Genomic DNA, 13,178 nt, shown 5'->3' on the forward strand with positions numbered 1-13,178 from the left:
TGGGAATGGAGACGTGGTATCCTGGTCAGAGTCTGGAGTGAGGAAGTGCTGGGGAGGAATTGGGTTCCCCTGGTAAAGCCCCTATGCAGCTCTATAAGATGCGGGAGTGGAGACGTAGTGAGAAGCCGCTCTTCTACACGCCTGGAACTGCAAACGGGTGTTACTCGCGGCCAAGGACGTAACCATGCAGAAATTAGAAAGTTAACATACCGATTTCCTGCTTTCTCTCTTTTTCTTTTCCCTTCTTTTTGTATGTTTTGTGAACCTGTAAACTACCTGAAGAAGGAATTCATTGTGTTTTGGTTATTTATCTCCCTGAAGTACTTGGTGGGGAAAGAGAATCCAGCTTTGCTTAGTGGTGCCTGTTAGGAGGTGGCTTTGGACAGCATCTCCAGACGAAGAGCTGCGTTGGCATTAACATTGCAACTCGGGACCCTCACAGAGGCCTGATAAAAACCACACTGGCTGGAGCCCTGGCACTGTCCTTGTTAGCAGTAGTTCTTTTCAAGGGCAGCAAGTGAGTCATTTACTGATACCAAGGATCAGTGCAGATGCTGCTACCTCTGCTGGAAACTGTAAGATGACTTTGTTCTCCATTAAAAAAGAAAAAAATGAAACCAGTATTTCTCAGCTGATTCAAGTAACACAAAGGGCCATATGCAGTTTTCAACCCATGCACATAAGATAAAACCGTCATTAGGATTATAGGGCACTTGGCTTCATTCTTGCAGTTTGTATGTCACTGTTTGGGTACAAAAATTGTATGTACCAAGTTGAATAAAAGATAAACAAATGCATTGTGAAAGTAATCGATTAAAATCTACCAGTTTCAGTTGTAAAAAACTGAGCCCGGTATATTCTTGGCAATAGTGTTTGTGGAAGTGACGACGTTAACACTAAGCAGCTGCTGGAGTTGTGCTGATCCAATTGGCTGCTCAGCTGCGTGGTGGAGGGTTTAAGAGGGCTGATCCCTCCTGTTACCCACAGCTGTTCTGGGTTACCTGCGGGTAAGGGCCAAGTGGAGCTGGAAAGCTTTAAAGCAGAGGCAAGGGATACAGACTGATGGTGAAGACAAAGAGACTGTTATGGATGGAAAAGGAGGCTATGTCTGGACAGATGAGCAACTACTTGTGAGCTGTAAGAGACTTTTCTTTTTCTGGGACCATAAAGTCTCCTAACAAACTGTTTCTTCACTTCTGAAGATCAGACATCACCTGGATTTTAGTCCTTTATGGGATGGGTAAGTTGAATTACGTTGCTTCCTTATGTAGGTGTAAGGGTACAGAATCTGCATCTTTTCTAATCTCCCTCTGAAGACAGTGCCAAGTAGTTATCAACAGCTGCTGAAGAGCCGGAGGGAAAGCAAAGCAAACGGAACCATGTGCTCACTGTAGTGTCATGATTCCAGTCACATTTTGTTAGTTTGATAAGCCTCCACAGCTCTGTGTATTGTGTCGATATGGCAGTTGTCGTGGTTTAACTCCGGCTAGTAAAATACCATGAAGCTGCTCTCGCAAATCCCCCTCCCCTCCTCCAGTGGAGGGGATGAATTGGAGGAAAAAGAAATAAGGAAGCTTGTAAAAGTGAGATAAGAACTATTTACTAATTAAATCTAAATTAATATATACAAGTACCACTAATAATAAATAATTAAATCAACATAAAATAAAACATATGATACAATATGATACAATTCCTCCCCACCCACTGACCAATGCACAACAGGTGTTGAGTAGTGGGAGTCAGACCCAGAGAGCCCGAGAGTGATTGCAGGACGAGAGGCACAGCCCAAGGGCCAGAGCCTGAGTGCTGCAGCAGCAGATTCTGAGCGAACCCTGTCAGCGATAGCACGAGCGGGAAAGCTAAACAAACACACCCACAGCCAGCACAGGAGTCAGCAAAGCAGCTGATGCAGGAGTCGGGGAGAGTGTCAGCAAGTGTATGGGAGTGAACGAGAGAGAGTAATGACTCCTGGACCCCCTCCTCACCTCTGCCCCCAGCATGACGTACTATGGGATGAAACACTCCCTTGGTCAGTTGGGTCAGGTGCCTGCGCTCTGTGTCCCTGCACTGCCTGTAGCCAGACAGCGAGAGCTGGGAACGCAGCTGCAGGGTCAGAAGGGGAGAAAGACCTCGAATCTGGTGCAGTCAACCTCATCAATGCTGCTCTCTGCATCCAGGAACAGCTTCCTAGCAGCCACGGTCAAGAGAGTTAACTCTTTCCTGGCTGAACCCAGCACAGCAGTGTATCAGCATCTTCCTGTGGAGGGATGTGAGGACAGCAGTACTCTGACACTTTGGTGTGTGGCAGAGAAGTCTGGGGGTGAGAGCAGGGATCCTTCTTTAAATCTCTACAGCAGTGTCCTGTTTTTGTTCCTTCACCTGTTCTGTGGTGGCACATACCTATGCCCTTAAGGAGCTCTGTCATTAATGGATTTGCATCGTTAGCTAGCACATGTTCACATGGAACTTACTCGGAGTCTTCAAGAGAGCCTGTAAATACCTGTTGGCTAAGTGCGTACATCATAACCACCAGCTGCTATGCGACAGGCTAAAAATTCATTTATTAAACTAAAGGGGTAGAAGGGCATGGTAGTGTGTGTTGGCTGCTTCTCATGCTCCACTGCTCGCATGCTCTGGGGCAATGCAGAGGAGAATTTGGAGCTCCTAATTGAAAATTTCCTGCAACTTGTGAAATACCTGTGGCAGAATCCCTTTCCAGCTACCCCTTCACAGCTTTTAACCAGCCATAGTATTTGCTTCACAGTGGCAGCAGCATCTTCCAGAGTCTGCATCAACCAACTCTGCCAGCTGTGTTGACAGCCGAGGTGCCCGCTGCAGCGGTGCCGTCTTCCTTGGTGGGGGATACACTTAAAATTTGAGACTTGTGTAGCTGAGAAAGGGCCCCTGGAAGTCCCACTCCCTGCTCAAGGCAGGGGAAGGTAGCAGGGATTGCTCAGGATTTGGTCTAGGTAAGCTGGACGCAGTCTCTCTGGGTAACCCGTTCCAGTCTGACACGACCCGCGCAGCGGAGAAGGGCCAGTTGGAACATCCCTTGTTGCAATGGCACCACTGGCCCGTGTCCCGCTGCGCGATGCCAAGATGGGTCTGTTCTCGGGTAGCTGGAGTCAGTAGCAGCATGTGGCCGCCGATGCCCACTGTCACCTTCCCGTCCCCCCCATTTCCTCTGGAAGGCTGAACTTGACCGGACTCTCCCTGTTTCAGTGCTCTACCCCCTGTCCCTCTTGGTGGCCTCTCATGGGACTCGCTCCAGTGTGTCCGTGTTTTGTACTGGAGAACTCAGCACTGGCCTTGGATGTGGCCTTGAGGGCTGAGCACGGTGAAGGATCCTTCCCCTGCACCCCAGCTCGGTACCCCTTAGCTCAGCGTGCAGTTGGCCGCCTTCATTACAAGCACGTCCTGCGCGGTCCCGTTAATCTGCTCTCCCACAGCATTCCCAGGTCCTTTCCCGTACAGCTGCTTTCCAGCTAGCTGGCTCCAACCTGCCCCTTGCGTGGAGTGCCTGTGGCTCAGCTGTAATTCCCACTGCACACGCGTGGGAACCTTGGCCTCGGGTGAGTACTGAGTATGAAACTGAGTCTCCTTGGGCCGTGGGAAGGAAAACCCCTCCTACCAGCAGCAGTGGCAGGCAGTTTTATCTGCCCAAGGACACAAGCCAAGCTCCAGGAAAACTCGTGTTTTCAAACTGTATAAAGAAAAAAAGACATTAAGGGGAGATTTTATTGTAAGGGAAGAGGGAAAACCAACCTAAAGCATTTCTACAGCATGTGATGTCATAGATACAGCTTTTAAGTACATGTCAAATACCACAAAAGTATGGGCTACTCAACAGCTACCTCCTGTGCATCGGGTCTCCTGTGATGATCAAAGCAAAGACCTTCTCCTACTCCCTTGCCTTTCTTCAGCCTTTCGATAATTCTATTCCCCAGAGACGTGACATTATCACTCTTATTGGCCCCTGCTTTCCAGTTCTGGATGTAGCAACTACGTTAAGTGCACGACTCTATTTCCTGCAGCTTTTTTTCCAAAGCGAACAGCTGACAGACATGATTTAACGTAGGAGAGTGACTCTCGCTGTGGAGACTGTCACCTTCCCATTCATTACGTCTGCCTGCCTGTGAGCTAAGAGACGTTCTCAACGGTAAGAAACACGGATGATAAAATACCCATCAGGCCATTCTGAGTAACCATCAGCAAATCATCATCTCAGCCTCGTTAAAGGAGCCGACTGATTCTTCTACTTCAGAGGCTGAGGCTTTAAAGCTGTCCTAGGGAGAAAACACTTGGAAGAGAATGCTACCGACCAGAGAACGGGTTTGCTGACTTCCCATCTCATCAAGCAGCCACGCACCGTAACTGGTGTTTCCCCCGCCCACGTACAAAAGCCCGTGGTTCTCGGGCAGCTGCTTCACCTTCTGTTTCGGCAACAAAAGCCAGGTCAGGAGTCTGGTCAGGCCCTACTTCATTTCAGACTTGATGGTGGATTTGAATGGTTTCAACATGACAAGCTGCGCTTCAGAGCCCAAAGCGGTGTGCTTAAACGTGAGTACAGACAAAACTGCGTGGTGAATACTGTCAGCATGCTGTATTGCGTTATGTCCAAACCAACCCATTCCCAAATGCCCAAATAAAAGTAAATGATTGTGCATTGCATGATGATACCATTAGGTGTGCAACTTTGGTTCATGCAAAGTCCCATTTGACAGACACGCTGCTGATAGTCCATATATTCCTGAAGATTCTGCAGATGGCAGCTTTTCAGCCATGTTCTTTCCATAACACCAAATGGATACTATGGTCTGGCATACTGGTGGCAAAAACCAAGCCCATGTCGTTTTGGCCATTGAGTCCGTTTAACCAAGACATTTCACCAGCCAAAAAGCTTGAACCTCTCTTTGACTTTCTGTACTCTGGTAGAGGCCAGCGGCTTATCAGTTTTTCTGTCCTCAAGTCCATTATATACAGGTATCTGCTGTCAAACAGTAGAGCAAATATCTCACCGAAGCCCAGCAAGGACACGTTTGAGAAGTCAGGAGGTTTGATAACCCTAGAAGACAAGAGAAGGCTGTTAAACTCTGTGCTAATGTGGTTACGAAGCTGCACCACCGAAACTAATCCTTCTGTGTCTGTAGGAAACGTGTGTCTACACTCACAGGTCTCAAAGGATTTAGAAAGAACTGGATGCAAATGTTGCAAATTAAGCAATGGAATGCTCCGCTGGAGTCAGGCCTGTGGTTTCGGTTCTGGCCTTGTGCGCACAGGACAGGCTCTTCCCAACACGCGGGGAGGTTGGGCTTTGGAAGGGATTCTGCACAGTGCAAGGGGGAAGGGAAAAAAACAGTCTTGTTTCCACATACACGAGCAAATGTACTTCTGTTTTACAGCAAATTTGAATTTGAGGGGTTTTGTGCCTCAATATCTTTAAATTAAGAAGTAAACCCTCTTATTGTTATTTTGACCACTTTTTAAACCTGGAAATGAAACACAGAAATGCCTTCTTGTGATAAACACCTACATCACTCACGAGTGGTCCCTAACAGAATGCTGCTGGCGTCAGCACGGGTTACACGTTTTCATCTCAGGGACAAACAGAAGCGCTTGTTCGTACCCCATCACCTCCAGGGTATTTTGTCTTAACAAGGAGAACTCGGAGCAGAAGTTTCCCACAACTGCCCGAGCGTCTGATCACAGCACCCCACAAAGCACAGAGCTGAGGCACAAAAATGTGTCAGTCAGAGAACATCTCTCCCTTCTCGAGAGGGGAGGGGTAACCTAAGAGGTGAGATCACTCCGTTTTGCTTACCCGTAAGGAGTACCTGGAGTACTTCCCTTGGAGTAATCTCCCTATGGAATTACTGGGGCCATTTCAGTTACGAGCCTGCTAACAGTTCTACACACAAATGTTTCCTTAATAAGTTACAATCTTTGATGCCACCATTTCTAACAGATACAGCCTCATTCTGTTTATGGAAAGGGAGCCCATCCTGGCTGATCCCCTACCGCGGTCCGACAGATCTCACTGTCGTCACGCAGCGCTAGCGAGAGCCACAGCTCAGCAGGGCTACAAGGAAAAAGTCTTTTTTGCTTCTTGTCCCATCGAAGGACCCCCAGAAACAGCCGCCCGGCTCTCTGCAGAGCAGTCTCCACGGCAACCCTGACATCCAGTCACCATGCTCCCACATTCTCAACCACAGCGCTGCAGTCTGATTTATGCCTGTTCCGAAACTTCAGCTCACTGGATGAAAACACGGACGAGGACTAGCCTGTGCCCAGAAACCAGACCAGCCGTCGAACGGTTCCTACTAACAGACGACAACTTGGCGTTAAACCTGGCAATATGTGTGAAGTAAGATGTTTGAAGGATTTTGATTAATATGCTTTTGCCCTACGTCCAAAGTTATTAAAACCAGTACGTTCTGCTTCTTGTTTATTTGAAAAAGACTAAGTGTTAAACTGAAAGACTTACCTGAGAATATCATAGCTGGCAAAGTCCCACTGGTACAATCCTAGTGCTGAGCTGCACACTATGTACTGCCCATCGAAGTGCAGTTTGGGCTGGAGGGAGATGCTGCGATCTTCAGAAACCGACAGTGTTTTTAAGCACTTGCAGTTTATTTCCCTTCCAATAGGCCAAATCTGCAAAGAAAACAGTTGAAGACCGTAAGGCACTCACAGCATAAACCGTTACAGGAACAGAGCCAGCCTCGCCGTCTCGGCGCTGGGTAAACGTGCGCGTGTTTGTTCACAGCTACTGATCTCCCTCGGGCAGGAGCAGCGCTTCCGGGAGTGACCTGTCTTAACAGTGTCGCTGCTGTACGCGGTGTTTCTCGCCTAAAAAATCCCAGTGAAAAAGGGCGCTTTACAGAGCGGCAAAAAAATCAACGCTCCAGCCGAGGGAATTGTAACATGTTTGAGCTCAAGGCTTCCGCAGCCTCAAACCCTTACGGCACTCCCAACCAAAGGCCCCCAGGATTGCGGGTTGGTGCTTCGCTGTCAGGTCGGCACGCTGGGCACGTACCGAACGCGCGTGCTCCCTGCCTGAGCGCTCGTGCAGAGCTCTCGTTTACATCGGAACGTGAGGGTAAGCCTTGGAGACCGGCTTCCAAAGAGCTGCACATCTTCTGCTCGACCTTCCGAGTGGGAACTCTGGCGAAGTGCTCAAGCATTTTATTTCCCGGGGTACCACGATGCTCTGTGTGCATGGTACGTACCTTGATTTCATACTTATCTGCACTTAGAAGAATATAATCCCCAGGACTGTGCATAAGAGATTTGACTTTGCATTTCTGCAAAACCACCTGGAATGGAAGGATGCAAGGATTCATGTTGGTGCTGTGCAACAACCCAAGTTTCCCTGGCATTTTTCACGTCACTGACCGTGCGCAACTCCTGTATAAAGGCAACACAGACACGTGTCGCGACTGGCGGGGAACTGCCGCTTACACCCTCCTTGCTCCTTAACGACTTACGGTGTTCGTAAGCGAACGTATGCGCTTGGCCTCTAGAATCACACCCCGCGGCACCTTGCAAGCTCTGAAACGCTCAGAAGAAACATCCTGTTTCTCGACGTCCGAACGCTTTCCCTGGGCAGAGTTCAGTCAGCAAGATCACGGGGTTTTCTAGATAACTTTTCAAATTGCTTGTTTTTCAGAACCATTGCTTTTATTCAGGCTTTGAATTAAACACTGATTCCTAATGTTATTCCAGCTGCTTTGGAACAGAAATATCTTCAGTGGTCAGAAAGGTTTAATTACAGCTTCTTGAAGTATTTTTTCCACTGAAAGGCTATTTTCCTGACTTTCTTCACTCTACAACTAGGTGCAGGGTTAGGGGGAGGACATGGAAATTTAGAACACGTTACAAACTTAGTGCAAGTAAGTGCTTTGCAAGATTAATTAAAAATCAATGTTCCCACCTTAGTGACCCATTCTGTGTGTCCAGTAAGGGTATTCAGGCACGTTCCTGTGGATAAGGCCCATACTTTCACAGTGAAGTCTGCAGAGCCACTGACCAGAATATCAAGTTCATCATTGTAATCCACACTAAAAACTACAAGCAAAGAGGGCACTAATGAGGAATCCCAGTCTGTGCACGTGCTCTTCTTCAACGAGACACTAACTAGGTCACATAGCCTCCAGATTCATATGCTCCTACAGCTGTAACTGCAGTTCTTGAACCGCGTACATGAACTGTTGCTCTGCGTTCCTAAGCTTACATGGCAAAATTCCTGCTTTTTGTCCAAATTAAGGGCATGTACATCAGTGGTTCCTTTATGGCTGGATTATGGCAAAAGATAACTTAAGCTAGTTCCTATTTTAAGAGTTCTAGTGAGTCAGTTCCAGCAGGATGAGTACACTTGATACATCTCATTAGTCAGAGGGGAACAGACCTACAGCTGAGCTGAGGATATTGTGCAGCAGAGGTCAGAAGTTCATTGTGAGGGAAATGCAAATACAGATTCCCAGGTCCTGCTGTGCTCTTTGCTGTAAACGCATCTCCAGTCTGGGGATATAAAGAACTGCTGCTGCCATGAGCTCCTGCTGCCTAGGGTTTGCATCTTCCTGCTGCTCTCGATACTCCCGAATAACCATGACATTTCGTATTATTCCCATGCAACTGCGAAACGCTACATGCCTAAGCTTTGGTGTTACTCAAGGGCAGACAGATCTAGGTCTGTTCTGGCTGCTTACAGAGACTAAAAAAAAAAGCTACCATGCAAAGAGCTTACTTAAATAATAATTTGTCTGGTGATGATGTCTGTTACTTGACTGGTGGAATTACACATTGAAAAGTTCAACATACCTGCACCAGTATGTCCTCTAAAATGCTGTGTCTTTGCCCCAGAGCTCCATTCCCAACAGGCTACTGTGTTATCAAAAGATCCTGTTACGAGCTTTTGTTCATCAAACTTCACTGCAGCACAAGTGTGTGTCTGGATCCCGTACACGCACTGACCTGTGCTTACATCCCACAGTTTTGCAGACAAGTCATCTGATCCTGGAATGTAAAAGAACAGGGTGATTGCAAGCAAAGAGTCAATATTTCTGTTCAACTTCCATGTTTGTCTATAGTATTTTCATGGAATCGCAGAATGGTTGTGGTTGGAAGGAACCTCTGGAGGTCAGCTCTTCCAACGCCCCTACTCGAGCAGGGCCACCTAGAGCTGGCTGCTCAGGCTTCTGAGCATGTCCACAGATGGACGCTCCACAGTGTCCCTGGGCAACCTGTGCTCAATCAGTCAAGTAAAAAAGCGGTTTAGAGGGAACCTCCTGTGTTCCAGTTTGTGGTCACTCCCTTGTCCCATCACTGGGCACCACTGGGAAGAGCCTGGCTCCGCTGTCTTTGCACCCTCACCTCAGGTGTTTACGTACATCGGTAGGATCATCCCTGAACCCTCTCTTCTTTAGGACAAGAAGTCCCAGCTCCCTCAGCCTTTCTTCATACGAGAGATGCTCCGGTCCCTTTGCTGGACGCAGCATGTCCGTGTCTCTTGTACTGAGGAGCCCAGAGCTGGACACAGCACTCTAGCTGTGCAGCTCTTCCAACGCCCCTACTCGAGCAGGGCCACCTAGAGCTGGCTGCTCAGGCTTCTGAGCATGTCCACAGATGGACGCTCCACAGTGTCCCTGGGCAACCTGTGCTCAATCAGTCAAGTAAAAAAGCGGTTTAGAGGGAACCTCCTGTGTTCCAGTTTGTGGTCACTCCCTTGTCCCATCACTGGGCACCACTGGGAAGAGCCTGGCTCCGCTGTCTTTGCACCCTCACCTCAGGTGTTTACGTACATCGGTAGGATCATCCCTGAACCCTCTCTTCTTTAGGACAAGAAGTCCCAGCTCCCTCAGCCTTTCTTCATACGAGAGATGCTCCGGTCCCTTTGCTGGACGCAGCATGTCCGTGTCTCTTGTACTGAGGAGCCCAGAGCTGGACACAGCACTCCAGCGGTGACCTCGCCAGTGCTGAGCGGAAGGGAAGGAGCACCTTCCTCAGCGTACGGCAACGCTCTCCAGGCAGCCCAGGAAACCATTCGCTGCCTTTGCAGTAGGGCTACGTTGGTGCCTCGTTCCACCTGGTGCCCACCAAGACCCCCAGGTCCCTTTCTGCCAAGCTGCTGTCCAGCTGGGTGGCCTCCAGCATGTCCTGGTGCTGTGAAGTTGTTCCACCCCGGGTGCAGGGCTTTGCATTTCCCCTTGGTAACTTTTTCTCATTAAATAGTACTTTAAAGCTGCTGGAATGGGGAATAAGCCCTTGCTTTAAGTCTCAGCACCACACTTGTTTCCATGTTCACTAAGCTACTAGATGTCTGGGCTTCCAGTTTCCTCATACCCTTTAGCACTTTCCCCAGACTCCAGCGCAGCGTCTGACCGACGCTGGCTGCCGAGACTGATGCCTGGAAGCTTTACATGACACATCACTCTCGGGTTTGCAGAGCTACTGACTGTGCTGCAAGCTTGAGCCCGCTGCGGGCAGGAAAGGAGCACGCCGGATCCCAAAAGACAGCAGGTGAGTACCAGGCCCCGTTACCGCCCAGTCCCCTTTCTCTCCCCAGAGCTTCTTGTTTGTTTGTTAAGCCGAGCAGTAAGTCCAGACCCCTGCCCCTGCAGCGCAGAGTGAGACCCCAGGGCCTTACACCTGTTCTTCCTCCTGGTGGTTTCAGCACAAAACATGTCACTTTCCACAAGCTTTGACAATGCTGCTTCCAAATTCTTCGCTGAGCAGGGAAGTGAAAGACTGGCTGGAGTTGGTTTCTAGTAACCATCTTAACTACCAACAAGTGTGGGGGGACTGCACCAGCACTCGCAACTTAATTCTACAGCATCGTCATCTCGAGTGGCTGGGAAGTGCTTGGAATGTGCTCTGACTGCAGTTCATCGTTACCGTTCTGTCACACTTAAGGTTTCATGTTGGTCCTGGCTATGGTTTTAAGTTCAAACTGAAGTCCTGAGGCCTGCAGTCTCCAGGGCGGAGGCCGAAACGATCATTACAATGAACCTGGCTACTTGTCTGACGTGCACAATTTGGTTTACAGTTCTTCATACAAGCACTCTTGTCAAGAACTGAAGGTGCTTACAGACTGTATCAGAGACATGGTCTTCTTCCAAGGAAGAAGACGGACTTTTCCTGCCACACCCTGGGAGACTGCAGTGATCAGAGCCCAAACAAGGTCCCTTTAACTGCAGGACACAACTCTGAGAGGATAACGAACATCTCTGTTTCTCAAATGGGTTCACTAATCTGAAGCACGATACCTGCTGTTACTGTTCTTTTCACCAACAAACAAGTTCCTCTCCTTGTTTTCCTATTAAAGTGACTGAGGGGTCTATTAGTGTGTCAGGTGCTTCAGAAACTGGAAAAAGAAGTAACTCTGAATCATCTTAAACTGCGTTAGTGCTACAAAATCTGTCTGGTAAAGGAAAAGCAAGTTGTCATTAATCATATGGGGGGAGGGGAGAAAATAAAGAATTTTAAGTTTTCCGTCCTTCCTACCTGTACAGAGAAGTCCATCCTTATAGTAAAGTGCATATACTCTGGCACTGTGTCCAATTAAAGAGGATGTCTCAAAGGCTTCATGGTCCTTCAGTTGCTTCATCCTTAAAATAGCCTTTAGGTAAACCTTCTTCCAATGCAGAGGATCCTGAACAGAGTCATCTATTTGCCAACCCAAATTCTTACACGCAGTCTGCCACACCTCTGTGCAGGCACTTATAACTTTATTCCACTGCTTAGAGACGAGGCAACATGTGAGTAAGGTCTGAGGATCAAGCCATTTTAACAGATAAAAACTAAGTTCCAATGGAAGAAGTTTGAGGAAGTCCCTCTTGAGGAGAATCTCTAGATTATTGGAGAGGTGCCTGAGCTGGACTGCTCCACTCAAGCTAATCAGGTGATCCAGAGTTTCATTTTTCTGCAAGTCCGTCAGAGAAAGAAATGTAATAGAAATGTTATCAAGCCATGCTTCAAAGTCCTTTTTCTCCATAAGGTTATGGAAAAATTTACCTGTGATACATCAAAATACTGTATTAGTTCCGTTCAGAAAACGAGGTAAGCATCACATCTTTGCTACTGGTACATCAGTATTCCAAATGGCATGTGAACACACAGACTGAAGCCATCAAGTGCATTTCAGAATATTCCTTAGGACAGGACTAAGCGTTCGCGTGCGCTTTGAACCACCGTCTGTCCCACACCAGAAGTGACTTGTCTGGAGCTAGTGAACATCAGCATTCGCTGGGAATGTTGACATCACTCTTGTTCTGGGCCAACACGTTCAAATTCCAAACCCAGTATGGGAAGAGTTAAAGCTTTAAACCTACTGTAGCAGCTAAACACAGTCTGACAGTTCACGCGTGGGCGACACCGACAGAGGGAAGAAAGCGAAGCACGTACGCAGCGTGGCAAACGAGCTGCCGACAGCTGATTTGTCCAGAACTATTTAAACACCAAGCGGGTAACTGTGGTTTTGTTAACAAAGATACAGAGCCACGTCTGAAAAACCGCTCCGAAGGATATGTTAGCTACTTTTCTATTTAGACACTGGACTGTGCTGGTCTAGCGCCAGCTCTGACAGGTTTGACTGCCCTGACCTAACCACCCGGGGGGCTGTTCTGGTTTCCTCAACTGCTGGGTTTTTTCCTATTCTCTCCGTTTACTTCCAATGAAAAGAATTAACTGTGAAACTGAAGGAGTGAAACACTGAGCTACGTGATGTGTACGCATTTACACTATGCTGCAGCGTCTCCAGTTCCTAGAATAAACTTGGTCAAGTGATTAACAAGATAAACATCGGGCAATCAGCTAAAAAGCCGTAATTACTCATTTTCTCTGGAAGATCTAATTCCATTCATTAGACAAGTGGCTGAATTTAATTCACAGAAGCTCCCAAACCCAAAGGACTGAGGAATCTGAGTGGGAGTCAAGCACATGTTTCATTCTACAGACGGAGTTCGGGGAGCAGGCTCTCGGCGAAGCCTCCCATCAGCGTGCGGAGGGGCCGGGTGGCAATGCCCAGCGGCTGCACTGCTCTCCCCTCCCACGTTCACGCGGGGACTTACTGCCGCCAGCACTTCCCGGCTTCCCCCCCACCCCCGGCCGAGAACACGCTGCTCCCACAGGCCCTTAAACCACGCCGTTTCCAAGGGGCTCCCCGTGGAACGGGCCAG

General features: G+C 48.4%; 1 protein-coding gene across 1 annotated transcript; it reads right to left on the reverse strand.

Moving 5' to 3' along the window:
• Positions 1–4,250: 4,250 nt before the first annotated feature.
• FBXW2 (F-box and WD repeat domain containing 2) lies at positions 4,251–12,011 on the reverse strand. The gene is made up of 6 exons (XM_010146444.1): positions 11,506–12,011; positions 8,824–9,018; positions 7,937–8,070; positions 7,233–7,319; positions 6,488–6,657; positions 4,251–5,068 (listed from the first exon to the last, which is right to left on the reverse strand). The coding sequence occupies exons 1-6, from the start codon at positions 11,993–11,995 to the stop codon at positions 4,780–4,782; spliced, it is 1,365 nt and encodes a 454-aa protein (XP_010144746.1). The 5' UTR covers positions 11,996–12,011; the 3' UTR covers positions 4,251–4,779.
• Positions 12,012–13,178: the final 1,167 nt, after the last annotated feature.

Source organism: Eurypyga helias, unplaced genomic scaffold (assembly GCF_000690775.1).
Source record: "Eurypyga helias isolate BGI_N326 unplaced genomic scaffold, ASM69077v1 scaffold27952, whole genome shotgun sequence".
Lineage (NCBI taxonomy): Eukaryota > Metazoa > Chordata > Aves > Eurypygiformes > Eurypygidae > Eurypyga > Eurypyga helias.

What these genes read in the sequence shown, in the direction of transcription:
- FBXW2 (XM_010146444.1), bottom strand. Translation starts at nt 11,995, where the DNA reads ATGGAGAAAAAGGACTTTGAAGCATGGCTTGATAACATTTCTATTACA. An exon ending in ACACAGAATGGGTCACTAAG is followed by an intron (nt 7,320 to 7,936) that starts GTGGGAACATTG and finishes CTTCCATTCCAG; the next exon opens with GTGGTTTTGCAGAAATGCAA. An exon ending in GCCAGCTATGATATTCTCAG is followed by an intron (nt 5,069 to 6,487) that starts GTAAGTCTTTCA and finishes CTTGTCTTCTAG; the next exon opens with GGTTATCAAACCTCCTGACT.